This window comes from Giraffa tippelskirchi, chromosome Y (assembly GCF_054371585.1).
Source record: "Giraffa tippelskirchi isolate mGirTip1 chromosome Y, T2T-mGirTip1v1.2.pri, whole genome shotgun sequence".
Classification (NCBI taxonomy): Eukaryota; Metazoa; Chordata; class Mammalia; order Artiodactyla; family Giraffidae; genus Giraffa; species Giraffa tippelskirchi.
This window is the reverse complement of record NC_137290.1, coordinates 10510854-10537997: the sequence shown is the minus strand read 5'-3', so window position 1 is coordinate 10537997 and position 27144 is coordinate 10510854. Positions and strand designations below refer to the sequence as shown.

At 46.1% G+C, this 27144-nt stretch overlaps 1 protein-coding gene across 1 annotated transcript; it reads right to left on the bottom strand.

Annotated features, from left to right (window-relative positions):
* Positions 1–3063: 3063 nt before the first annotated feature.
* On the bottom strand, positions 3064–15084 carry LOC145537773 (zinc finger imprinted 2-like). Its single transcript, XM_081568585.1, has 6 exons — positions 14894–15084; positions 10390–10493; positions 9739–9786; positions 6255–6381; positions 5968–6060; positions 3064–4549 (listed from the first exon to the last, which is right to left on the bottom strand). Exons 2-6 carry the CDS (start codon positions 10420–10422, stop codon positions 3597–3599), a joined length of 1254 nt encoding a protein of 417 aa, XP_081424711.1. The 5' UTR covers positions 10423–10493; positions 14894–15084; the 3' UTR covers positions 3064–3596.
* Between the last annotated feature and the right edge of the window lie 12060 nt (positions 15085–27144).

Sequence of the window (27144 nt, the reverse complement as noted above, 5' to 3'; positions counted from 1 at the left end):
ATAACAGGCTGAGGTTGCTGCCACCACAGGCAGCTAGAGTTCAGCTTGAAAAGGATGGAGGCAGTGGCTTGTGCATATTTCATAAATTCCAACTAGTCCAGGGATGACCGGCAGAGTTAACTATCCATGTTGTCACCGCTGCCATCTGTGGTATGAAAGCAGCATCGGAACAGAGTCAAGTCTGATGCTCCCTGGCTTTCTAGAGTTAAGGTCTCTTAAGAAGCCTTGGCCCAGGGCCCTCGACAAATGTTCCACAGCAGACCCCCTCGAGGAGTCTCCATCACCTCTTAATCCAAATATCTAAAGACCAGGATGCAGTAATGGGGAGAGGCATGTAAAGAAAAGTCTAGAAGAGGTGGTGAAGAAGGAACATGCAGCTGGATCATGAAGAGTCCACGGATGGTGAAAACTCTGAAACCTTCCTGCCTGTGAATGGTGCAGTGGCTTGGAGAATGACTTCAAGAGCCTAGACCTTTGGCAGGGCAAAAAACTTGACCGGGATATGATATAAAGTACACAAAACCACCTACGAGGTATTCCTGCCAAAGCAGCTGAAGACGAATCAAACTAAATTCTCCAGAGTTTAGCACTAACTTCCATTTACAGAAAATACAGGGAGAGAGGGACAAGGATACCACAGGAAGCAAACAGACACATTTACAAGGGGGGACATTCCACAGGACAACTGACCTAGTTTCTTCCAGGACTACTGGCTTAATCACACAAAGCTTTAAAAAAATGAGAGCTAGAATGATGGCTGACATGGCTGGAGGGACGGGGAAATGGGGAGTTCTTGTTCCATGGATACAGAATTTGAGTTTTTCAAGATGAAAAGTCCTGAGTATCTACTGCACAATAATGTGGCTCTACTTAACACTACTGACCACTTAAAAATATCTGAGATGGTTAATTTTATGTCTTGTGTTTATCAGAATTAAAAATAAATTAAAAAATGAGGGCTTCTAAATTTAAACAGTTAAACCTTAATATAAGTAATATAAAAGTTGTTAGCTATACTAGGAATTGGGTGGAGAGAGGGGGGAAATATATTTCTACATTATTCTTGGGGTCACACAAGGTATTAAAAAAAGTGAGAAGAGATTGCTTTAGATTAAGAGAAACTTGAAATCAGACAACCAAATGCAATCAATAGAGCACATTTGGATCCAGGTTCAAACAAGCCAGCTATAAAAGCACATCTCGGCAATGACTAGGAAAATCTGATTACGGTCTGGGTAAGACCCTTTGTTTGAGTTGATTTAAAATTTTCCTTCTTAGGTAGATATACTGAAGTTTAAAGAACAGAGATGACACAATTGAAAGAAAGTGTGTTAAGCTAATAATAATTGAGGTAGTATGGAGATTTAGCAAAAATGGTGAAAGAAGAAATGGGATGGCAGACTGATAAGGGTGTGAGTAAAGCTATGATCCCGGGGAAAGCAGCAGATCTCACAAGGTAGTGGTGAGGTAGAAGTTATCATAAAGAAATGACAGGGTCTTCCTGGAGTGCATGGAGGTTACAGTTACAACCATTCAGAAAAGGATGAGGTCTTGTTGAAAAGTCACAGGAGCCAACTCAAAAGGACTCCCAGTGGCCAGAGCTGGAACAATTCTAAAATAAGTAATGGTCATGTTGAATTACAGCCCATGCCACAAATCCATGCTATATAAATAAATTACTGAATAAAAATCTAGGGGAGCAACTTTTCCTCACAGAATTCTAATTACTAAATGCAGAAGGGATGAGAAAAGTGAAAAAATCACCAGTATGACAGAGTAAAAACGGCTGTAGGTAAAACCCACTTGCTAGATTCTAGAATTCAGTAGGTGAAAGTTGGAGGAGAAATTGGAAGCTCTCCTGAAAGTTTCTCCTGAGAGATATTTATTAATCACCAAGAGAAACAAATGAAGGTTAATTAACAACATCAACAATAAGCCATACTGACATTATCTTCCCTTCAGGTAGTGGTGGCAGGATCAGAAACAAATGTACAGTGGGTGGGAGGGTGGTCCATGGGAGGAAACAGGGCCAGTCAGTGAGGGCTGTTTCACCAGGAACTTGGGAAACAAGGATGAGGGGCTGTGTAGTGAGCGCTCATGTGGATCAAGTGCTCATTTGGCTGGTGCAGGCCCTAATGACTCATGTTGGTTTTTAAGTTCATGACTTTGGAGCCACACATCATAGGTCAGAAACGGCAGGATGAGAAAAAGCACGGCAGTGAATAACAACAGACACAACCCACCCTGCCAGGCCAGGAGTCAGATTCTGAGACACTAGGTCACCTGGTTCCCAGGTGTGTTTGCATCTGACCATCATTCCAGTCAGTGATGCAAAACCTTTACGTTAGAACACTATGGCATGAAAGAGATTTTTAGTGCAATTTGTGGCTCATACTTTTGAGTGAGGTCTGCTCAGCACAGAAATAGGACTTTAGGTGAAGATGGCTGTGCTGATGATGCCCGAGTCCAACAACAGAAACCGTTTTCAAATACTCCTTCTTTTTTCAAAAATACAAAACCCCAAGCCCTCAAATATAAAACTACAAAAAATTCTACTTGATCAGTAGCAGATTTACGATCTACAAGACCAATTATAAGAAAGTGTTTAGCAAAAATATACTTCCCTGATCAGTGTCCCCAAAATTCATCTAATTCTAAATTGTAAGAGAAATGGCTATGAGAATTTCACTTTAAAAATCTTTTTGACCCCCTAATACCACAAGTGTCCCCATCTGATTTAACATGAAATAACATTGAAATTACTAAAAAGAAAGGTGGCTTCGGTCAGTACAGATGTTACTTTTCTTCAGAGAGAATGTGGCAGGAAGAAAACAAACCTGGGTTGAGCATCAAGATTTAAAATAAGTATCTCAGGGACTCTCAAAAACCAAACAATCAAACCAAACCAAGCTGGGGTTCTGTTTTTGCCCCATCACTTACAACCCAGGTGAAATCAAATGACAACCTGGAGTTTCAAGTTTGCTCTATCTGTACATATGAAATAAATATCCTCAACACAGGTGCAGTGCAGCATTCCTTAAGAGATCAAATAAAACACATGGCAATGTTTTCAAAATTATGAACGTCTATGTAAGTACATTACCAATTACTTCAGCTTTGTGGATTATCACCATAGGTACACCTCACACACTTTTTTACGATGCCCTTTGCTGATGCATCCCATGTGGTAAAGATATTGTAGGTCAATACTTCTGTAAAAATTCAGGCAACAGAGTTCCTGTCTGGAGCACACCTGCCAGTCACACATTTTTTGTCGGGATGTCAAAATCGAGGTTCTCTGTTCTATGGACACCACCAGAGAAGGACAAAATCTATCGGCTTCTTTCCCATGTGACAAAAATACCCTGTAAGGTTTTCTGCTTCAGTGACTGGCACACGTGCTGACTGTCCGTCTGCAAAAAGACTGTTCTATCCCCTTGCAACCGCTTGCTGTTTTCTGACTACACCATGACACGTTTTCAAGTTGTTAACAAGGTGGGAGGGCTGGTGCAAGACCTTCTTTCATTCAGAGCGCTCCAAGGGTCTCTCTCCAGGAGAAAGCCTAAGAGGTTGAGAATGTTCTGACTGGACGTGTTTCAACAGTAATGGCACTCCAGGGGCTTCTCTTGAGAATGGAGTTGGTAATGTTGAGTGAGGCAGGAGGATCGGCTGAAACACTTCCCACACAGCTGGCACTGGTAAGGCCTCTCCTGAGCGTGAATCCTGTAGTGCTGGATGAGGTGCAACCTTTGACGGAACCTTCTGCCACAGTCGCAACACTGACGGGCTCTTTTTCCAACGTAGTCGTGCTGCCGCTTATATCGAATCAAATACATCTTGTCTCGGGGTAACTCACATGGCAGGGCTCTTGCTGCTTCGTGGGCTTTGAGATGCTGGAGACGATGCACAGCCTGGGTGAAAGCTTTGCCGCACTCGAGACGCTCATGGCAGTCCTCCCTCTGAACGCTCATGCGGCCGTAGACATCTGCACGCTGGGTCAAGGACTTCCCATCCCAGTGAGTCTTCTGATGCCTGCTGAGGTGCGGCATGAGGTAGAAGTCCTCCCCACACCGTTTACATACAAAGGGCTTCTTCCCCGTGTGGATTTGCTGGTGCTTCTCCCGGCCTCCTCGGGTACTGAAGTCTCTCCCACAAAATTCACATCTATAGTGTTTGTTCTCTTGGAGGAAAAACGAGTTGTGGGCCAGGCAGGACCTGGTGCAGACTCCAAGAGTACTGTGCTCCCGGGGACCATTTCCTAGCAGACTCTCCGATGGTTTCTTAAGTTCTGAGCTTTTCTCTAGTTGATCACCCTCGTGGCTTCCTTCCTGAGTGAGGGTCTTGGGGTCACTCATATTTGTGGGACTCAAAACTTCTGCCGGCTTGACCTGGTGCGACTCCAGCAGAACATCAGCACAAGACTCTCTCGTGTGGGCACACAAGGAGTCACCTGCCTCCAAATCCTCTATTCTTGCCCCCGAGGATGATTTCTCTACAGGCAGGCTTTGCTCTGGAGTTAGATCTTTGGTTTCAGATTGGTCCTCGCAACCTAAAAGAAATGTAAAAGGTCCTCTACTATTTTTTACTCAGAGAAAAACATCATTATAGTAGAAACAGAAGAAAGAGACCAATCATTACAGACGCGTTAGTACAGAGGTTTGAGAGTTTTCCAGGAACCTAAGGAGAGAATGGGAGAAGGATAAAGAAGACAGTAAGCAAGGATAGGTGAGGGTGAGGCAGCAAAGACCATCTAGGAGGACTGAACATTGACAAAGATGCCAGAGGCACTGACAAGAGAATGAGAAGGAAACCAGAGAAAGAGGGGGGACTGGGGTTTGGCTGCAACTTCCAGACCATGCTTGGTACATCACTGCACTTTGGAGGAACTAATACAACTGTGGCCATAAAGGGATTCTACTGTCAGGTCAATCCAGGAGATACCGTACGATGCAAGTCAGCTTTCACTCTTGTAGGACTCTTCAGATCCCTTAAGCAGCATCTCAAATGTCAAAGAAGGGAAATGTAAGAGGTAGCATTTCTCGAACTGATCTTGTTAGGCAACACTTTTGGTTTTTTTTTCTTTGTAAAGAACCCCGATTATCATAATTCTGTAGGACTATTGGGGAAAACACTGGAGTACACCGGTCAACACCTTCTCACTCAGAATAAAGCAACACAATTCCAACTCTTTTCTTGGCTCCCAATCTCTCGTTTTACCCATTCAATTCAACATTTACTAAACGCTGATTCCGAGCAAAGCATCATCCACCTGGATGTTCGTAAGTCTGTACAAAGACTCTAATCAGGCTATAAATGTACAAAAGGAGAGTTTGGGGAATTTCATCTGGGAATGGAAAAAGATCAGGCAGGGGAAGGCATTAGGGCTCAGCAAGCAGTGAAATGGGCGGCAATCTTATTCTGAGCAGACACTGACTATGGAAGTACACAGTCCTGGGGAGCAGCAATATAGGGTTCTACTAGGAGTACCTATGAGAGATGAAGCTGGATGTGACTTTTGGGCCAGGCTGGGACGGATTTAAATGTTTTGCTAGAAGTCTGGATTTTCTTTTGGGAGTGGTAAGAACCTGATGTGTGCTTTATAAAGTCAACTCCCTGAGGGCTGGAAAGAGCAGTGGTATCACACCAAGGTTTTCGCTTGTCTCAGTGACAGAGGAAAGACCTCTGATTTCTAGCTGTCAGGGGAAAGGCACAAATGAATGCAGGGGCTTGAACATTAGAGGATAGGGAAACTGGCCTCCCTGGAGCTGAGCAGGAGAGGAAGAGATGAGCTTCAGAGAGGAGATAAAAGTAGTACTGAGTGAGCATGATCTGGCGTGGCCACACGAGCCCCTAAGGTGAAAGCACCTACCGGCCCTCTGCCTAAGCTGAGTGGGCTCTGAGGACCAGCTCCCAGCCCCTGCTCACTAAGCAGGGTTGTCTCCCCAAGATCCCGGTCTCACTGCTCACCTGGACATGTCACTGCACTCCCGTCTTCCTCCCTAGCACGTGACTCCTCCTCTTCCAGCTGTGAGATAATGTCAGGTTTAGGGAACTGGTACCCTGTTGAAGAAGGAGACTTATAACATGGGGGTTCTGTCTTGTACCCTCAGGAACTCCCAGCCTGGTTTCTAAAGGCTCTGAGATAACAGGCAAGTGCAAATTTACACACAAGAAAAATAAAGCCTGTTTCCAAAGATTCTGCCACTAGGGACATATGCCAATGTCTGGAAACAATTTTGGTCATCACAGCTTACCGAGGGAGACCAGGTTCCTGTAATTTTCCAGCATCACCTCCCGGTAGAGCTTCCTCTGAGAAGCACTGAGGTAGGGTAATTCCTCTGGACTGAAGTCCACAGCCACATCCTTGAAAGTTACCAATTCCTGAAATACCAGATATACTCCTAAATGATTGAAATCCGGAATTATCCCAAAGAGGGGGAAAGGTATCTGATAAGAGGGGACTGACCATGAAGCACACCTTCAGACAAGCAGAAAGACTCTAATCCAAAGGTTTCAGGGACCTACAAGGGTTTCTTTCCTTTAAGTCTTTCTCATTAAAATGTTTTCTTCTCTGCAATCACCCTCTTGTTTCTTTCAGTCTTCTAACTTTATAGAGGCTTTCGATGGCTAAGTCAAAGATCTCTCTTGGGAAACATCACACTGCACTTGAAAATATGTGGGTTATTTTCCAACATCTTTTGGTATTAACTTCTAACATAATTCCACAGTGATACGAGAACAGACTGTATATGATTTCAATACCCTCAGGCCATGACATTTTTGCACTTTATCTCCCTGGATATGTTCCAGGGTCTCCTAGTTTATAGTCTATGGGAACTTGAACAGAATTTGGATTCTCTTGTTGTGTGAAAACTATATAAATCTGAAGTATGTTGAATTTGTTCGTACTGCTTTCAGATCTACCACAGACTTCTACTTTTATTCATTCTATTAATTTTGAGTTTGATATTGAAAGTCCAACTAAAAACCTTAATTTATCTACTTAAACATTAATTGTAATTTATAGTAGGACTTCCCTCATAGTTCCCTCATAGCTCAGTTGGTAAAGAATCTCCCTGCAATGCAGGAGACTCAGGTTTGATTCCTGGGTCGGGAAGACCCCTGGAGAAGCAAATGGCAACCCACTCCAGTATTCTTGCCTGGTCAGAGGAGCCTGGCAGGCTACAGTCCATGCAGTCACAAGAACTGGACATGACTTAGCGACTAAACCACCAACCACCACATAGTGGAATTATATGGAACTTTGTTGTGAACTCTCCAAGCCTCCTGTAAATGTGTTATCATATTTTCATAATTTAAAACATAGAAAAGAAAGAGAAAAAATAAGCATATCTTTCTTTTGTCTTGAAGTCTGAGAGATGTGGGACTATTTCTAAGACAGCTCCTGCTGCGAATTTCTAGAGATCTGTGTGGGAGGAGAAAGATCCTTTTAAGTTCCTTAATAAAGAGAGAAAAATGCAAATAAAAGTTGAGCAGTATACCCCAGTCTCAGGAAAAAGAGACAGTTGGGTTTACGTTCTGGTTCTCTCTTATAGCTCGGTCAGTGTGGCTAGGTTAAGCCTCAGTGACTCATCCACAAAACACAAACAGTGCATAAATATGCAGAGATAGACAATCTTATTATAATGAGAAAATGCATTTCAAAATGACACAGTATGACTTTACACCCATTCAACTGACAAAAATTAAGAAGTTTGACAATACCAAATACTGTCTAGAATGGGGACTGTTGGTGGTGGTGGTGGTGTAGTTGCTCAGTCGTGCCTGACTCAAAATTTTGAGACCCATCCACTGTAGCCAAGCTCTTTTGTCCATGGGATTTCCAAGGCAAGAATACTACACAGCGGGTTCCCATTCCTTTTCCAGGGGATCTTTCTGACCAAGGATTGAACCTCCATCTCCTGCACTGCAGGCAGATTCTTTACTGACTGAGCCACCAACGAAAATCTTAGAATGTGGGCTTTTGAGACCTCTTAAAAGATGCTAAAAGTGAAGTTGCTCAGTTGTGTGTGAGCTCAGTTGTGTGTGACTCTTTGCGATCCCGTGGACTGCAGCCTACCAGGCTCCCCCGTCCATGGAATTTGCCAGACAAGAGTACTGGAGTGGGTCGCCATTTCCTTCTCCAGGGGATCTTCTCGATCCAAGGATTGAACCCAGGTCTCCCGCGTTGCAGGCAGATGCTTCATCGTCTGAGCCACCAGGGAAATGTAAATGGGTAAACCACTTTTGGGTCCAGAAATGTACCTATTCCTAGGTATATCTGCTCATGTGTACTGTCTTCTAACCTCCAAAATCTAGGCAAGACCCAAACACTCATTTATGGTAGAAGAGATAAATGTATGATGATATTGGGGCTCCCCTGGTGGCTCAGATGGTAAAGAATCTGCCTGCAATGCAGGAGACCCAGGTTCAATCCCTCAGTCAAGAAGATCCTATGGTATAATGAATGGCAACCCACTCTAGTATTCTCGCCTAGAGAATTCCATGGGCATAGGAGACTGTCAGGCTACAGTCCCTGAGGGTGCAAAGAATCAGACACAACTGAGTCACTCAGTTCAGTTCACTTCAGATCAGTCACTCAGTCGTGTCCAACTCTTTACGACCCCATGAACTGCAGCACACCAGGCCTCCCCGTCCATCACCAGCTCCCGGAGTTTACCCAAACTCATGTCCATGGAGTTGGTGGTGCCACCCAGCCATCTCATCCTCTGTCATCCCCTTCTCCTCCTGCCCTCAATCTTCCCCAGAAACAGGGTCTTTTCCAGTGTGTCAGCTCTTTGCATCAGGTGGCCAAAGGACTGGGGTTTCAGCCTCAACACCAGTCCTCCCAGTGAACACCCAGGACTGATCTCCTTTAGGATGGACTGGATGGATCTCCCTGCCGTCCAAGGGACTCTCAAGAGTCTTCTCCAACACCACAGTTCAAAAACATCCATTCTTCGGCACTTGGCTTTCTTTACAGTCAACTCTCACATCCATACATGACTACTGGAGAAACTATAGCCTTGACTAGATGGACCTTTGTTGACAAAGGAACATCTCTGCTTTTCAATACGCTGTCTAGGTTGGTCATAACCTTCCTTCCAAAGAGTAAATGTATTTTAATTTCACGGCTGCAATCACCATCTGCCGTGAATTGGGAGCCCCAAAAAATAAAGTCAGCCACTGTTTCCACTCTTTTCCCATCTATTTGCCATGACGTGATGGCATCAGATGCCATGATCACTGGGCGAGTAACACACACATAATCACACCTCAGAAAAATCCAGTAATACAAACTAATTAATTACAATTACATGCAACATTCTTGGTAACAGAAAGCTGGATGTAAAAAGCAGGTATTGGAAGACTACCGAAGACCATGATACCCATTTTACTAATATACATCTTTTGTGTTTTCACGGAAACATTATGCAGATCAATGAACTAGAGAGCATGTACTGACTGCCCAGCTTCTATAGAGGGGTTTATTTGGCCCACATGTGTTCTTTATTCTTTCTTCAAAATTTGTTAGTTGCCAACACCAAAATATTAGTATAATTCATATTATTAGCTGGATTTTTTGACTTCACTTTAAAAAATCAGAAGATCTAGGGATCAGGGTTCACATTCTCACATGGCGCCATCAGCTGAAGCTGAGTCATAGCTGCCCCTTACATGGGGCAGATGCCCCCCAGTTTGTCACAATATACCCACTTACAAATTTTCTTTTATTACCTCAGTCGTCTCTGTGGGCATCTTCACTTGGGATCCTAGACACGGACACTGCAGGGACAGAGGGCTAGTCTCAGGAACAGATCATCTAGAACAACGTTTCTCAACCCTTTTCCCCTTAGCTCTTCCTCAAGGAGCATTTTTAAACACTTTCTTTTCCTAATTGTCAAACGCTTCCCCCCACCCGTGAATTTTTTTCTAAAGGAAGTGCAGCATGTTAGCTTCTTCTAGGTTTCAAAACATGATTTAACAAGAACATGAAGGAGCAAATTTTTAAAAATTCACAACAGTTATTTCTTATACAAAAAGGAGCATAATAATAGTACAAATCACACGAGGGTTGCTTTGACTAAGTCAAAAGTGGAGAGAAAATGGAATAATAAACAATGAAAAATTAATTCAAGAGATAGGAAGAGAGAAAATATTAAAGATGTGGTATGTGGTGGTGGCAATAAGTGTGAGAAAAAGCAGGAAAGCAAATACAAAGAGTCAGAAGAAAATTCTGATACAGAAGCCAGGGAAAGGCTCAGTTACGTAAAGTTTATGTAAAGACTTTAAGGAAATGAGGATGTTTAATTAGATACAGGAGGTCTAGAAATCAGAAAGGGGAGCTCCTCACACTACAGAACTAAGTCAGAAGAAAACCTGACTCACCTGAGATCTAACAAATGGCTTCCTGTCAGACATCTTTGTGTCCTTCTTTTGGTGGTGTTTTGTGTTTCTCTCTTCTGCAAGGACACAGTTTGGAGCAGAGAACCCTAGAAGGGAGAAGGAATAACCACAGAGTTGAGTCCAGTCTGGCAGCACCCACAGACACAGAGAGTAGCCTGCCAACCCCTCACCTACCATGGGCAGAAGCAGCACTTCCTATGACAAGAGAAAGACCAAAAAAATCATTTCTCAGCTCAGTGTGGCAATTCCAGAAAAGAGGTTTGGTTATATCTCACCTCTAAATGCTTCCACGGATTTTCAGTGCCTTCCAAATAAAGCAAAAGTTCCCTCTTTATTTCTATCAATGGGCCTAGTTTCACCAACCATTTAGTCACCAGAGAACTTCAGTTTCTCAATTGTAACATGAAAATTACAATCATCTCTAGTTCTATGGGCGCCTGTAAGGGTTAAACATTACATATGTGGAGCACAAGGCAGGTATTAAAAAAAAAAGACCACAACTCTTATTACTACATCTTTTTCACTCAGGGATCTAGAAGACAACCACCACCTTCCCTCAGGAAACCTGAAGTCCTTCCTTGTTTGTGGTCTCTTTCCAAGAGTACCTTTCACTATTCTATAGATTCTTTCTCATACCCTAGCAAGCTCTTTCCCTTCTCTTGAATTTGAGCTCCATCAAAGGCTCTGCCTTTGACCAAGTTTAAAGATTATCTGGGACCATATGCCCTATGTCCACTGGAGGTGGTATTAACAGCCACGATTAATAAGATGACAGACTCTGGAGCCAGCCACGGAGGTCTGAATCCTGACTGCCAATTACTATTAATAATTGTGGACCACAGGCAAGTTGGGCTTCCCTGGTGGCTCAGACAGAATCCCTTGGAGAAAGAAATGACAACCCACGCCAGTCTTTTTCATGGAGAATTCCACTGGCAAGGAGCCTGGCAGGCTACAGTCCATGGGGTCAAAAGTCAGACACGACTGAACAACTAACATGTTCACAGGTTAAGTTATTCAACCTCCCTGTGCCTCTGTCTTCTCATTTGTGGAAGGAGGGTAATACCTATCTCAAGAACTACTAAGAGAAGTAAAGCACTGTTATAAAATATTTAGAATGTAGTACATTTTAAGTGTCCAACATGTTTACTATTAGCATCTTCAAAATCCTTTTAATGAATGCAGGTGCACAAAACTGGACTAATCATAATCCTTGATACATCACCATTCAGCCATACATGACCCTCATGTTTATTTCAAATTTACTTCTTTATATTTTTCAATGTAATCAACCCATCCCACTGGTCCACTTCCCCGTCTTGTGCCCTTGCCTTTCTCCCCTTGTCTATTTTTATATATGTGTATATATATGTATATATATATATATATATATACACACACACACACAATGCTTTGCTTTTAGTATCAGTTTCATTCAAAGGGCTATTAGGAGTGAATGGCTTTCTTCTATCATCAGTGAGATGCCCTTAGTTCCAATCTAGTTAACTTTGAGTTTCTAAGAGACCAGTCAAATTTTGGCAGAATTTAAATTTCAGGCCTCATATCTCCCATACTGCATGCCCTCTTTTTTTTTTTCTTTGACTGTGTATTTGTTTTGACTCCATCATCTGCTCCATGGTGCGGATCTTTGGCTGCAGCCATCGCCAGCAGAGATCCTGGATTTGGCTCACAGCTTGGGGAGGTCCTGTAACCGACAGGGACTGAAAAGACCTAAAGTTTTGATGAGAAACTCTTGGAGCCTCTGGGTTTGTTTTTGGGGTGGTTTCTGGATTTTTTTCTTGATCACGTAGATGAACAAGCTGGGGATTCCTCGAGATATCCAAAACCTCTTTCACGTGGAGCATTTTTACAGCTTGACCCTTCAAAGGATGGAGATACTCTAAAAGGCAGGCTGCTTCAAAGCACACTGTTGTGGAAGATGGTGGGCTGAGTCTTATCAGATGAAGAAGAGAGTCAGAAACCTTCGGATCTGCAGAAATTACACAGAGAGACTCACAAATGGCTTGCAGAGTTTAACTGGACAGTAGAGGTTATGTGAATCAAAGGAAGTTAGCTCATTTCACACAAATGCCTAAATGAATATTCACACAGATTTGCACATCTACAGAACGGTTGTTGCCTCAGTCAGTGTCAGGTCGAGAAGATCCACAGACACAGGCTAGAAAAATCTCAGAAATGGCACTGAAGGGTTCCCTTACTGAAGGGAAGAGACTTGAAGCCCAAACCATAACGAACTGAACAAATTGATGAACCACCTAAGAAGATCCTTTTAAAAATGAGTTCATACAAAATGAGGAAAGATCATTACAATACATTCATCCTACAAAGGACTGGATCCCTATGCAAAACATATAAAGATATCATACAAATCTGTAGAAAAAGGCAGAGATCACTTAAATATTCGAATATATTTTCTTATTTCTTTATTTAAACATTTTAACTCTCGAACTAGAAGTTAGTCTGGGATAACATATGATGCTGCTGCTGCTGCCAAGTCGCTTCAGTCGTGTCCGACTCTATGCGACCCCATAGACGGCAGCCCACCAGGCTCCCCTGTCCACAGGATTCTCCAGGCAAGAATACTGGAGTGGGTTTCCACTGACTTCTCCAGTTCATGAAAGGGAAAAGTGAAACTGAAGTCGCTAAGTCGTGTCCCGGGATAACAAATGAGAAGACTATAATTTTTTCTTAACACTTTTCCGCCTACCATGAATTTAAAATTTGCTATTACTTCCTTTTTTTGCATGTATGATACCCCCACTGAATTTCTATCTCTATAGGCTGCAGCGTAAGATTATGAGAAAGGAGTAGCAGAAATGACTGTGAAATCCTGGCAGCCTGCTTCTCTAGGCTAGCCAGGTCCCAAGCTAGAGCAGAGAGTCACAATCCCTTCTCCTCGCCCAGAGAGGGAAAAGTAGGCATAAAAGCAGCTAATGTTAAATACTTGGGGGAAAAAAAAGCCAAAGAGTCCCTAAAACCATGAGTGGTGGTGGGTTCCTTGATTTCAGAGTAGGGAAGAAAGTTCAGAGAAATGGGGATGAGTGCTGGGAGAAGGGAGTGGAGGCCAGGAGATTCCAGGTGAGCTGAGGCTGTGGGAGGAGGAAGCAGGGACTGAAGGGAGCCACCAAAAGAGAAGTGCTGAGGAATGGGGAAAGGAGGAAAGCAAGGCCAGGCAGAATGCAGAGCTGGACCAGAGGAGGAGGAGGGGGGCAAGGTAAAGAGGAAGAACCAGTCTGGGCTAGGAGAGGTGTCCAGGGAGTAGGCGCCCAGAGAGAAGGGGTGGGACTGAGGCAGAGGAGCAGAAAGGAGAGGCAGAACTAAGGAGAGGAAGGGGGCCAGGACTGAGCGAAAGGATATAGAGAGGAGAGGTGTGATGGAGGGAGGAGGTCTGAGGCAAGAGGGGCAGGAAGGAGGGACCAGGGCCAGGGCAGAAGTGGGGGACCACAGGAAGGCTGAGGGAGGGTAAGGGCTGGGAGAGGAGAGGTGGGCCAGAGCCAGGGGGAAAACACAGAGGAAGGTGGGACAGGAGGTAAAGGGGGAGCTGAAGGAAGGAGCCCCTCTGACATAAAGGGGGTGGAGCTCGGAGAGAGGCAGGAGCAGGACAGAGGGGAGGGATAATGGCAGGGCCAAGGCTGAGGGCACTGTGTTGAGGGGAGAGGAGGGGTCCTAAGAAAAAGGGGGAGTTTGAATGTGGGGGAGGCTGGGGGGAGGGGACAGGGGGTCTGGAGAGGAACGGGGGGTCTTCAAAGGCGAAGAAGGGTGGTTCTGGTGGGGGACAGCGAGAGTGGGGTCCTAGAAGAAGAGGGCTGAGGGGCATCATCGAACGGGAGGGTGGAGGTCCTTATGGAGGAAGGAGGGTGTTCTGAGGGGAAGGCAGGGGGTCTCTGAGGGGGTAAACTGGGGGGATCCTCCAAACGGGGGGGGGACGGGAAGGGAAGGGAGGGGTCCTCGAGGGGGAAAGAGGGTTTTCTAGGGCGGGAGTCCTTGAGGAGGCCAACAGGTGTGTCTGAAGGGGAAGGCCCGTGGGGTCCTCGAAGGGGAGGGCAGGGGCCCGAGAGGACGACGGAGAGGGTCCTCAGGGACCAAGGAACGCGTTCTTGGGGGTGAGAGCGAAGAGGCCCTAAAAAGGGAGGGGCTGTGGGGTCCTGGGACGGGGAGGAAGCTGCGACGCGGGAGGAGGAGGGCGGGTGGAAGGCCTTCCGGCTGGGGAAGAATTGACAGGAAGCCGGGGCGTGAGCAACAGGGAGGCCGCGGCGTCCTCCTCAGAGCTGACTTGGCCCGCGCGGCCTCCCGCACCCCTTCCCCTCAGGGCCGCTACTTCGCGCCTCCCTTTCCGTCGACTTCCCCGCGAAGAGGAGCGTCTGCTCCGGCGTCCCTGAGAGGACGCCCGCGCCTCCTTGCCCGCGAGCCGGGCCCTCACCCCCAGGGCCCCTCCCTCGCGTCCGGGCCCTGGACGCCGCGCGCTCACCTCGCAGACGGACACCCTCGCCTGACGGAACCTCTGCACCTCGCTCTTGCAGCGCAAACCCGCCAGGCAGGCGCTTCCAGCGGTCTGCGCATGCGCCCTGTGGGACGGCCGGTGCAGAAAGCGCCGCGCAGAAAACGCAGGCCGCTTCTGGCCGGCTCCGCTGGGCGGGCCCGCGAGGACCACGCGGCCTAGAGAGGGCTGGGAGGGGCCGGAGGACTACTTCCTTTAGATGCTTTACGAGTTTTGGCAGTAGTTAGCACGTGGTTTAAAACGGTTTCAAAATAAACAGTATGCAGTGAAAAGCCTTCTCACTTTGTGTGTGCCACCAACCAAATTCTCATGCTATAAAACCACGGAACACTCAGGTGACCGGTGCAAATATTTGAATATGTATGAATAATTATACTGAATAATTATGAAAGTGTGAACATGATTTCAGTGTCCTTCCACAGTGTCTTTATGTATATGTAAATAGAGATATGTGCGTATATACATATGTGCATTATACACACATACATGTGATTATCATTGATACATATTATAAATATCTATACTATAAATTCGGTAGATATTTATCTGTAATAGATATAAATATTTTAAAATATAAAATATATTTTCTAAATAAGAAATGTGACGATGTAACACAACCTATAATGTGACACAATGTGGTATATGCTGTAGCTTAAAATGTGTACTTAAGTGATACTAGTACTTCCTTGATAGTAATATAAGGCTTCCCTGGAAGCTCAGTTGGTAAAGAATCCGCCTGCAATGCAGGAGACGCTGGTTCGATTCCTGGGTCGGGAAGATCCACTGGAGGAGGGATAGGCTACCCACTCCAGTGTTCTTGGGATTCCCTTGTGGCTCAGCTGGTAAAAAACCACCGGCAATGCAGGCAGACCAGGGTTCGATCCCTGGGTAGGGATGCTCCCCTGGAGATGGGAACGGCTATCCACTCCAGTATTCTTACCTGGAGAATTTCATGGACTGTTGAGTCCATGGGGGTCTCAAAGAGTCAACTATAACACATATATCATGATGCCACACAGATTCATATTATATGTAACTATTTGTTTGTACAAATACAGTAGAAATATTTTTAGTTTGCAAAAATACTCATAGTCTCATTTCCTACTTTTTTTTATACAAAAAGTGGCAGACAGTACCCATTGTTCTATGCCTTCATTTTTTCCTATCTTGGAGACCTTTTTATATCAGTACAAAGAGAATATGCCTAGAGTTTTTGATCAGCTATTTGAATTCTGTTGTACTGTTGTTGTGACTTGATTTACTTAACCCATTTCTGACTACTGGGTGGTTGCGTTGTTTTCAGCCCTTTGCTTCCAGTATTCTGTGCACAACTAGGAGCTTCAGCAGTTCTGCTGGTGTGTGGAATTGTTGAGTGGAATTGTTGAGCCACAAAGCAAATGTGTGTGTCATTTTTACAAAGATTTCTAAACTGCCTTCCATAGACGCTTGCATATCAGACCCCCACCAGCCTGTGTGAGCAAACCAGCATTCTCAGTGTTATAGGATGCTTTTTCAGTTTTTCCAAAACTAGGTTTGAGAAAGTTTTCATGAGCAAGGTAGAATATGTTTTCCTGTGTTGAGGAGCCGTTTGTATTTAACTAAAGAACATTTATCAGGGCCTCGAGATATGTAGGGAAAGTACGGTGAAACGTGCAATAATTATGTTATGCATTGTGATGTTGATTATGATGATGATGGCATAATGGTTAATATTCTTGACACTGGCCTTATACCTGTGACAAAAATTAACTCAAAATGGATCACACACCCAAATGTAAAACCAAAACTAGAAAACTCCAGGAAGAGAACTTAAGAGAAAACCTATGACCTGAGATTTGGTGATGACATTTTAGGTATCCACGTGCAGCTCACAAACCCCTGGTGTGGGGGATTCCCCAGAAGTGCCCTTCTATGCATTTTATCTGAAAACCTGCAATTTGGAGGTCATTCAAGCTCCCTGAGCCTCAGTTTGTCCTTCTACAATAAAAGGAAAGCAAGTTATTAAATGTAAGAATCAAAGTATGTATAGGTGGAAAATCTTTATTTCCACGTGCTGAGGGTCGCTGTGTGGGTCTGAAAATGAATCAGCAAAGACAGATTAAGAGGAGACAAGCTTACAACTTATTTTAATATGCTTTGAGTGACAGAGGAGCCTTCCTAAGGAAATGAAGACCTAAAGAAACAGACCTGAGTATTTCAAACTAGGTTTGATGAGGTGTGGACAGTTGTGGAAGAATATGATCGGTTAAGGAATAAGTGGTGAGTGTAATAAGCTGGCAGAAACTTAGCAAGGCCTGTGTGTTAGGCTTCCTCTTGGAAGTGTTCCTCACCCTTTGGAGATAAGAATGCTCCTTTGCTCCTGCTATAGGGAGGGTACCTCTCCCATGAGGGGATTATGGCTTGTTTCATGGAAGAAGGGGGAAGGGGAAGAGAGTGAACCTCTTCCTTCTGCTGTTTTCTCAAACTGCTTCACCTTCAATATGCCAGGTGCCATATTTTGGAGTGAGGTATCCTGAACCCCATCAAATGTCAAATGATTAAAGTGGTGTCTGAGATCCACACAGGCAGTTTATATATGCTGGCTACAATTCTATTAGAAGACTCTTGAGAGTCCCTTAGACTGCAAGGAGATCAAAGCGGTCAATCCTAAAGGAAATCAACTCTGAATATTGATTGGAAGGACTGACATTGCAGCTGAAGCTCCAATACTTTGGCCACCTCATGCGAAGAGTGGACTCCTTGGGAAAGACCCTGATGCTGGGAAAGACTGAAGGCAAGAGAAGAAGGAGGCGGCAGAGGATGAGATGGTTGGGTGGCATCACCAACTCAATGGACATGGGTTTGCGCTAACTTCGGGAGATGGTGAAGGAGAGAGAAGCCTGGCGTGCTGCAGTCCGTGCGGTAGCGAAGAACTGGATGTGACTTGGTGACGAACAACAACAGCAACCCAAAAAGTAAGAAATAAAGGTGGTTGAGGGAGGAATGGAGGTAAGGGGGAAGCAACAAGGGCATTTCCAACAGGGATCACTGATTCCTGATTAGAAGTCATCGAGGAATTAACACAGCTTGGGGTCCAGAGGAAAAATAGGTCAACAACCCAGCTTGGAGGGTCCCAGGGAGTCATGCACTAAATGTCAGACTTGATGCAAAGCTCTCTGTGGTTGTGTGCATTTCCATCTAATTAAAGAAGCAGACATTTTTTCTCAGAATCCACATGAAACATCCAGAGGTCAGGAGACTCCCAGCTCTTAAGTCACACACATACCTTAAGTGCACGTCAACTTCTTGGAAATTCATGTCTTGTTCTGGATCTTGTTTTTCTCCCTTGTTCTTATTTTCTAGGCTGAAGGTAACTCACAAATATTTTCTTATGTGTGGGTGTCTTGTCCAGGGTGCCTGCCAGGGGCAGGACACAGAGTCAAGTGTTGAAACGCTGTATGTTCAGCTTATGGTTGCTGAGGGGAAGGATGCAGGGAAGGGATGATCAGGGGGTGTGGGACCGACACGTACACACGGCTGTATTTAAAATGGAGAACCAACAAGGATCTGCTGTAGAGCACAGGGAACTCTGCTCAGTGTTCAGTGGCAGCCTGGATGTGAGGGGAGTTTGGGGGAGAATGGATACATGTGTATCTGTGGCTGAGTCCCTTCGCTGTCCGCCTGGAACTATCACGGCATTGTTAACTTGCTATACTCCAATATAAAATAAAAAGTTAAAAACTTCATGTTCGATTTATTAGTGGCACCTCTTAAGAGAACATAAGTAGGAGGTTACATTGTCTTAAAAGGTTTTCTAACTCCTTATGTTAAAATCAGAGCAGCGAGAGTAGATAAAGGGATTATATACTCATACATATTTAAGATGTCACAATATGTAATCATATAAAAGCAATTTATGCACATTTTAATCTTGATTCTTATTTGCTGAAAGAAACTATTATTAAGAGAAAAGGGAAAATCATCCCCCTGAACATGATATCACCCCCGTTGTTCTTGCTCCCATGCAAATATTTCACTCAGTCATCATATCTTTATACAACTTAAAAAAAAAAAAAACTTTTTGTTTTATATTGAGGTATAGCCAATTAACAATGTTGTGATAGTTTCAGGTAAACCACGAAGGAACTCAGCCATATGTATATATTTATCCATTCTCCCCCAAATTCCCCTCCCATCCAGGTTGCCACGTAACATTGAGCAAAGTTTCCTGTGCTATACAGTAGGACTTTGTTGGTTATCCATAAGTTTATCCATAAGAACACAGCATAAGTTTCTTCTCTAAGTCTGAGAGTCTTTCTGTGTTGTAACTTCATTTATTTATTTATTTTTTTTATAAATTTATTTATTTTACTTGGGGGCTAATTACTTTACAATATTGTAATAGTTTTTGCCATACATTGACAAGAATCAGCCATGGGTTTACATGTGTTCCCCTTCCCGAACCCCCCACCCACCTCCCTCCCCCTCCCATCCCTCTGGATCATCCCACTGCCCCGGCCCCGAGCCCTTGTCACATGCATCGAACATGGAATGGTGCTCTGTTTCACATATGACAATACACATGTCTCAATGCCATTCTCCCAGAACGTCCCACCCTCACCTTCTCCCTCAGAGTCCATAAAATTGTTCCATGCACCTGTGTCTCTCATTCTGTCCCGCATATAGGGTTATCGTTACCATCTTTCAGATTCCATATATATGCATTAGTATACTGTATTGTTGTTTTTCTTTCTGGCTTACTTCACTCTGTATAATGGGCTCCAGTTTCATCCATCTCAGTAGAACCGGTTCAAATGTATTTTTTTAATGGCTGAGTAATATTCCATTGTGTATATGTACCACAGCTTCCTTATCCATTCATCTGCTGATGGACATCTAGTAACTTCATTTATATCATTTCATTTTAGGTTCCACATATGAGGGATGCCATATGATATTTCTCCTTCTCTGTCTGATTTACTTCATTCGGTATGACAGTCTCTAGGTCCACACATGTTGCTGCAAATGGCATTATTTCATTCTTTTTAATGGCTAATATTCCATTGTACTGTGTGCAACTCTTATTGTATGTGTATATTTTATGCTTTGCATAATTTATTATGCTGTCTATTTAAAATTAGTATACCTAAGATCTACTAAGAGTACATCATGAGGAATGCCGGGCTGGATGAAGTACAAGCTGGAATCAAGATTTCTGGGAGAAATATCGATGACCTCACATATGCAGATGACACCACCCGTATGGCAGAATGTGAAGAAGAACTAAAGAGCCTCTTGATGAAAATGAAAGAGGAGAGTAAAAAGTTGGCCTAAAGCTCAACATTCGGAAAACAAAGATCATGGCATCCGGTCCCATCACTTCATGGGTAATAGTTGGGGAAATAGTGGAAACAGTGTCAGACTTTATTTTGGGGGGCTGCAAAATCACTGCAGATGCTGACTGCAGCCATGAAATAAAAAGACGCTTACTCCTTGGAATAAAAGTGATGACCAACCTAGACAGCATATTAAAAAGCAGAGACATTGTTTGCCAACAAAGGTCCGTCTAGTCAAGGCTGTGGTTTTTCCAGTATTCATGTATGGATGTGAAAGTTGGACTATGAAGAAAACTGAGCACCAAAGAATTGATGCTTTTGAACTATGGTGTTGGAGACGACTCTTGAGAGTCCCTTGGTCTGCAAGGAGGTCCAGCCAGTCCATCCTAAAGGAAATCAGTTCTGAATGTTGATTGGAAGGATGGATGTTGAACCTGAAACTCCAATTCTCTGGCAAGCTGATGGGAAGAGCTGACACATTTGAAAAGATCCTGATGCTGGGAAAGATTGAAGGCAGGAGGAGAAGGGGATGACAGAGGATGCAATGGTGTGATGGCATCACCGACTCAATGGAGAAGAGTTTGAGTAAACTTTGGGACTTCGTGATGGACAGGGAGGCCTGAAGTGCCTGGCGGTAACAAAAAGTCGGATATGACTGAGCGACTGAACTGAACTGATGATCTAATAAATACCCAAATCCATAGAAAAGCTGAATGTTCAAGTGAATTGTAGAACACATCCCACTCAGTCTACTGGAGGCCTCCTTAAGTGCAGAGCGTTGTTCACGGGGGCCTGGGTGACTGGGGGGACGGCCTGGGCATCCCAGGTTGCTGGAAACAGCATCTTCTGCCTCTTACCCACGGATCCCCTGTCCTGAAACTGTGATCAAATGCTGCCAGGCACCCTCCTGGGACAGACAACGACTCCCAGCTGAGACCCAGTGGGCTGAGAGCTATGCAGCATATGCTTTTGTACAGTGTGATCGTCTAGTGCATATCTTTGAACATGTATGAGCCCGAGCACGTACACAAACACAAAGCACATCTGAAGGGCCGTGAGAATAGGGATTGAGAATGTTCGTGCTGCTGCTAAGTCACTTCAGTTGTTTCTGACTCTGTGCGACCCCATAGATGGCAGCCCACCAGGCTCCGCCGACACTGGGATACTCCAGGCAAGAACACTGGAGTGAGTTGCCATTTCCTTCTCCAGTGTATGAAAGTGAAAAGTGAAAGTGAAGTCGCCCAGCCCTGTGCGACTCCTCCCGACCCTGTTGAGTGGCCGATAAACAGCACCCTGACCTCCGGTAAGGAGAAGGCGGCACAGGAGATGGAATTCAATCATGTCGCAAACGATTCAATCAACCAAGCCTCCATAATGAAATGCTAACAAAGACCCGGGACCCCCATAATGAAACACTAAGAGAGACTCGGGACCCTCAATGCTTGAATGAGCCTCCCTGGAGACACTCCTGGAGGTGCAGGAAGAGGAGGCACCCCGAGGACCACAAAGTGCAGTGCATCTCTGCATTGGAGCATCACAGCGACTTCTCTGGTGGTCCCGAGATGGGGCCTCCCCACTCCCAGTGCAGGGGGCCCGGGTTCAATCCCTGCTCAGGGAACTAGATCCCACGTGCTGCCACTGAGAGTTTGCCTTCTGCCACTTCGACCGGGCACAGCCAAATGAATAAAAATTGCTATTAATGTATATATTCATATATATACTATTACATTGTGAGCATGGCGCTTCTCTGAATTCGGTGAGCCCCTCTAGTGAATAGCAGAACTTGAGGGAATTGAGGAATCCCAAACTTGTAGCCAATATATCAGAAGTGTCGGCAGCCTGGGAATCCACAGAAAACTTGTCTGGTGTCTAGAGAGAGGGGAGTGTTCTGCCCTCCCCCAAATAAGTTAGGTATATAGACCCCAACTTCTGTGAAAGAAACTGAGCCAAGACAGGTGAATGAGAGCCAAATCGACAAAGATTTATTAGCATGTGTTTTGTCTAGTGTGAGACACAGGGAAGCACCCGGAGGTGAGTGCCTCAAAGAGGGGCTAGGATTTGCAGTCTATGTACCTAACTTGCTGGCTTCCCTGGTGGCTGAGACATTCAAGAATCTCTCCCTGGGGAGAGATTGGCTGGCTGGGGAGGCTGGGGATTGTTGTGCAGGTCTGTGCTGTGGATCAGCTCCAGGTGTACAGCGAAGGGCCTCAGTCAGACAGATAACGTGAATCCATTCTCAGAAAGGCCATTTTGATACCTGGCCCAAAGGTGGCAAACATGAGTTCCTTTTTCCCTCCCTTGGACAAACCAAACCCAGACTGCCAGGAGGCTGGTGAAAGGAGTCCCTCCCCGGACTCCCTGGGGAGAGGACACCCGCAGGTCCTGCAGGAGGGAGACCTGCGAGCACGTGAGCCCAGGCCCTCGTCTCCCCCTCGGGCCTCATTCCTCCTGAAAGCAGGGCGACATCATTTCCGAAGGCCCTCGAGGATTTCCCCAGTCGTGACTTCACATTCATCTCAGGAGGCTGTGCCTCTAGGTGACTTGAAACCCTGCACTGAACACCACCGTGAAGCAGATGGCATTGCTGAAACCAGGAGTCCCTAGTCCCTGTTTAAAAATACACACGTGGCAGCTGACGCCTGACGTAGGTTCTGCACCCGCTCTGCTTCCCAGGCCACCCTGTTCTCTGCTCCTCAGGGGGTTCAGCTCAAGGATTCAGGGTCCCGCTTTGGGTGACTGCACCTGGAACATCTCCGGCGGGAGTTAGAATGCAGCCACAGTTCCTTCGCCGCCAATCCCTTTGCTGCCCCCTCCCGGCTTGGGAACAGAAACAGTGTGGCGCTGCGCCCACGCCCGCTGCGACGCCCTGGGGGATGTCAGAGCCGCCTCTGCTTCTTTCATACCTAGTTGCAAAAGTGAAAACTTCTTCCTGAGTCCGTGTCACTCAGGCTTCGCCTGTGGCACGGGGCTCAAGACCCTGCTGGCTAATGCAAGAGACGCGGGCTTGGTCCCCGGGTGGGGAAGATCCCCCGGAGGAGGGCATGGCCACCCGCTCCAGTATGCCTGCCTGGAGGAGCCCCTGGGCAGAGGAGCCTGAGGGGCTGCAGTCCACGGGGGTCGCACAGAGTGGCACACGACTGAGCGACTACACGGCAATTGTATTGTTCTTAGGGGATGAGGGGCGCAAGACCTCGTCCACCACCCGCTGCGCGGGGTCTCCGAGTCCCTGCTGTGGCCCCGGGACTGAAGCCCGCGCTGCCCGCTGGCCGGGAAAACACAGTCGCGAGGGCCCCTCCGCGCCGGCCGCCGCGGGCCCGGCCCCCGCCTCCCGCCGCTAGGTGGCAGCAGGCCTCCGCCGGAGCCCAGGCGGCCGGCGCGCCAGACCGGCCGAGAGACGCGGGCCTTCCCGCGCGCCCGCCCAGCCGGCCGGCCCCTCCCAGGCTGCCGGGCCGCGCCCCCTCGAGACCACCCCGCACCCGCAGACGCGCTCCCAGGGCGCCCCCTCGCCTTCGCTCTGCGCCTGCAAGCGCCTCCCCCTGCATCCCCGGTCCCCTCGGCCCCCCAGCCCTGAGCACCGTCCCCTACCCTTCAGAGCCGCGGCGCGGGACTGCCCCCCGCTGCCCCCAACCCGGCTGTGACTTGGCACGGGTGCCCAGGGGCACGGAGTCTGGGTGGGGTGGGGTTTGGCGCAGTGCTGGACCGGGGCGTCCCGCGTGGGGCGGGGGTCCTCCAAACGTGCCTGGGAGCCACCAGGGCAAAAGCGCGGAAGGAGCGGCTCAAGATACCCCGCGCACCCCGAGCCCACACGGGTGCTCAGATCGAGCGCTTAAAATTGCCTGCAACAAGTTTGTTGTCATCAGGGTCGGAGGACTGGAAATTCTGGCCTCACACCCCCTCTGTGAGCCTAGCGTTCTGGCATCCCTGACTCCCTGGCGGGGGGGTTCCCCCTGGTACCCAACACCCGTCCCTCCCCTCCACTACCCCACCTGGACCCGCCGGGGCCCAGGGCTTCCAGGAAACGGGACGTGGCCTTGCCAGCAAAGAACTGTGTTCTACTCCTGAGTTGCAGAGACACAAGGGCCTGGATGCCCGGGGGTGGGGCGCGGAGGCCTAGGGGCTGAGGTCCCGCCCTGCAGACTCACCAAATGCACAGTGACACCCAGGCTTGCGTGGACCCCTCTCCCAAACACCCACACACTCACTTGTGCTCACAATGGCCCACTCACAAAACCCCCAAGATGGTGGCAAGCGACAGTCTTTTGGAATGGGCACACACTTGTAGTAACACACCCCACCTGGCCTGTTTATTGAAGATGGTCCTTACCCTTCAGGATAGACTCTCGTCAGAACTTAATCAAATGGAGTCCCAGCACAAAACCTGAGAAATGCTGTAGGTATTTGGGTAGCTGGCACTTTGGGCCTGTTATGAATGGACCTGTCAGGAACATTTTTTATACATATGCAGGTATATATGTAAAGTTTACACACACACACACATATATATATATACCAGACACACACATACATAAGATTCATTGGAAACATCGATGCTGAAGCTAGAACTCCTATACTTTGGCCACCTGATGTGAAGAACTGACTCATTTGAAAAGACCCTGATGCTGGGAAAGAGTGAAGGCGGGAGGAGAACGGGACGACAGAGGATGACATGGTTGGGTGGCATCACCAACTGGATGGATGTGACTTTGAGTCAACTCTGGGAGTTGGTGGTGGACAGGGAGGCCTGGTGTGCTGCAGTCCGTGGGGTCGTGAAGAGTTGGACATGACTGAGCAACTGGCCTGAACTGAACTGAGTCTATATATATGAGTTAATCTATAGTTTTGCAGGCAGATTCTTTGCTGTCTGAGACATGAGGGAAGCCTATATATACTGGTAGGCTGCAGTCCATAGGGTCGCAAAGAACAGACACTACCGAAGCGACAGCACGTGTATATATATGAGTTAATTTTTGGTTTTGTTTTATAGAAGTATAGTGGATTTACGACAATGTTGTATTAGTTTCTGGTGCACAGCAAAGTGATTCGGATAGAAATATGTATGAATTTTCAGATTGGTTTTCATTACAGGATATCAGATAGAGCTCCCTGGACTATGCAGCAGGATCTTATGTATTTTTGTATGTAGCAGTTTGTATCTGCTAATCCCAAAGGCCTAATTTATCCCTTCCCCAACCCCTTTCCCTTTCAGTAAGTATAAGTGTGTTTCCTATGTCTGCGAGTCTGTTTCTGTTTCCTAAGTCCATTTGTATGAATTTCCATCTATAAGCTATATCATAAGGTAATTGTCTTTCTCTGCCTGACTTCACTCGGTATGATAATCTCTAGGTCTATCCATGTTGCTGCAAATGGCATCATTTCATTCTTTTTGATGGCTTAGTGATACTCCGTTGTGTATATGTACCACATCTTCTTCATCCGTTCGTCTGCTGATGGACCCTGAGGTTTCTTCCATGTCTTGGCTGTTGTAAACAGTGCTGCTCTGAACATAGGGATGCATGGATCTTTTCCAAGTAGAGTTTTCTTCAGGTACGTGCCTGGGAGTGGGATTGCTGGCTCATACGATAGCTTTATTTTTAGTTTGTAAGGAACCTCCACACTGTTCTCTAGAGTGACGGCACCAGTTTATATTCCCACCAACAGTGTGAGAGGTGTCGTGAAACATCTTCGTACACACCCTCTGTTAGCTTAATACGCATTTCTACTGAGAATATACCCAAGTACTGGGTTGTTGGGGTTGGACATGCATATGTGCAGTTATGCCAGCCACCAGTTTACTTTCCTAAAGAGCAGCACCAATTCACACTTCCATAACAATGCACAAGAGTTCCAGGGGTTTCACCACCTCACCGACTCTCCTGCTTTTCCTTTAATTAGTCGGAAGGATATGTGCTTGTACCCCTGGAATCTGGTGTTTCAAGGCAAAATTTTGAAAGAAATTTCTCAAGATGAATAGATTATAAATATCCACAAAATTAAAACTTCAAAAGTAGAAGGTAGAGAAAGAGAGAGAGGCTTTTTGTTTGTTTGTTTTAATGAATACACCTTGTTATGACTTGGGATTCTTGTGAAATGCACGCGTTATCTTAAAGAGAAAACTCACTCTATAGTCTTCCAAATTGTTGAAGTGCTGAAGCTCATGGGTGATCATTTGACTTCTCAGAAATGAGTGGGTGCTTTCCCAAGTAACAGAGGGCTGGAAACTGGTGATAATCTTAAAGTCAGCCAGCACCAAAGAACTGTCATAAATTATATCTCATAAGCGGTGAAGTCAACAATACCTGAATGCAAGGAAGAACTGGAAAAGATGCTGATTGAATCAACAACAGAAAAACCCTGGGGGAAGGGCACTGCAGGGGGAGGAAACAGCCAGTGCAAAGGCCCTGAATCAGGGTTTCTGTTGCTTGCCACCAAAGGAGTCTGATACAGAGGCTTGTTGTTGTTGTTTAACTGCTAAGTCCTGTTGGCACAGTCTCTAGAGTCAGCCTCCTTGGATTTGAATCCTGGCTTGGCTCCTTATGATCTCTGTGACCTGAAGCAAGCGACAGGAACTCTGTGCCTCTGTTCTCTTATCTCAGAAAGAGACAGAATAACAGAATTGGCCACGTGGTCGTGAGCATTAAGGGGATCGACATGTGTAAAGACACTGGGTTGGTGCCTACCGCATGGTCAATACCCAAGAAAACGTCCTCATTCTAATTATCTGCATAAAAAAACAGAGGAGAGGAGATTCTGGCCCATGGAGGAGAAATACAGAATTGAAGAATACATTTATTCACTCATGTGTTCATCACAACATGTGCTGGGGACAAATTAACGTAACACCCCCAGTCAGAGGTGGACACATTATTCATTCTCCTTTGCTATAGTAACAGAAGCTACTGGATGGCT

Excerpts from the sequence above, each read along its gene's own strand:
- LOC145537773 (XM_081568585.1), bottom strand. The coding sequence starts at position 10,422 with ATGTCTGACAGGAAGCCATTTGTTAGATCTCAG. Across the intron at positions 6,061-6,254 it reads CAGGAACCTGGTCTCCCTCG|GGTACCAGTTCCCTAAACCT; the intron begins GTAAGCTGTGAT and ends CTTCTTCAACAG. Across the intron at positions 4,550-5,967 it reads GAGTGCAGTGACATGTCCAG|GTTGCGAGGACCAATCTGAA; the intron begins GTGAGCAGTGAG and ends CATTTCTTTTAG.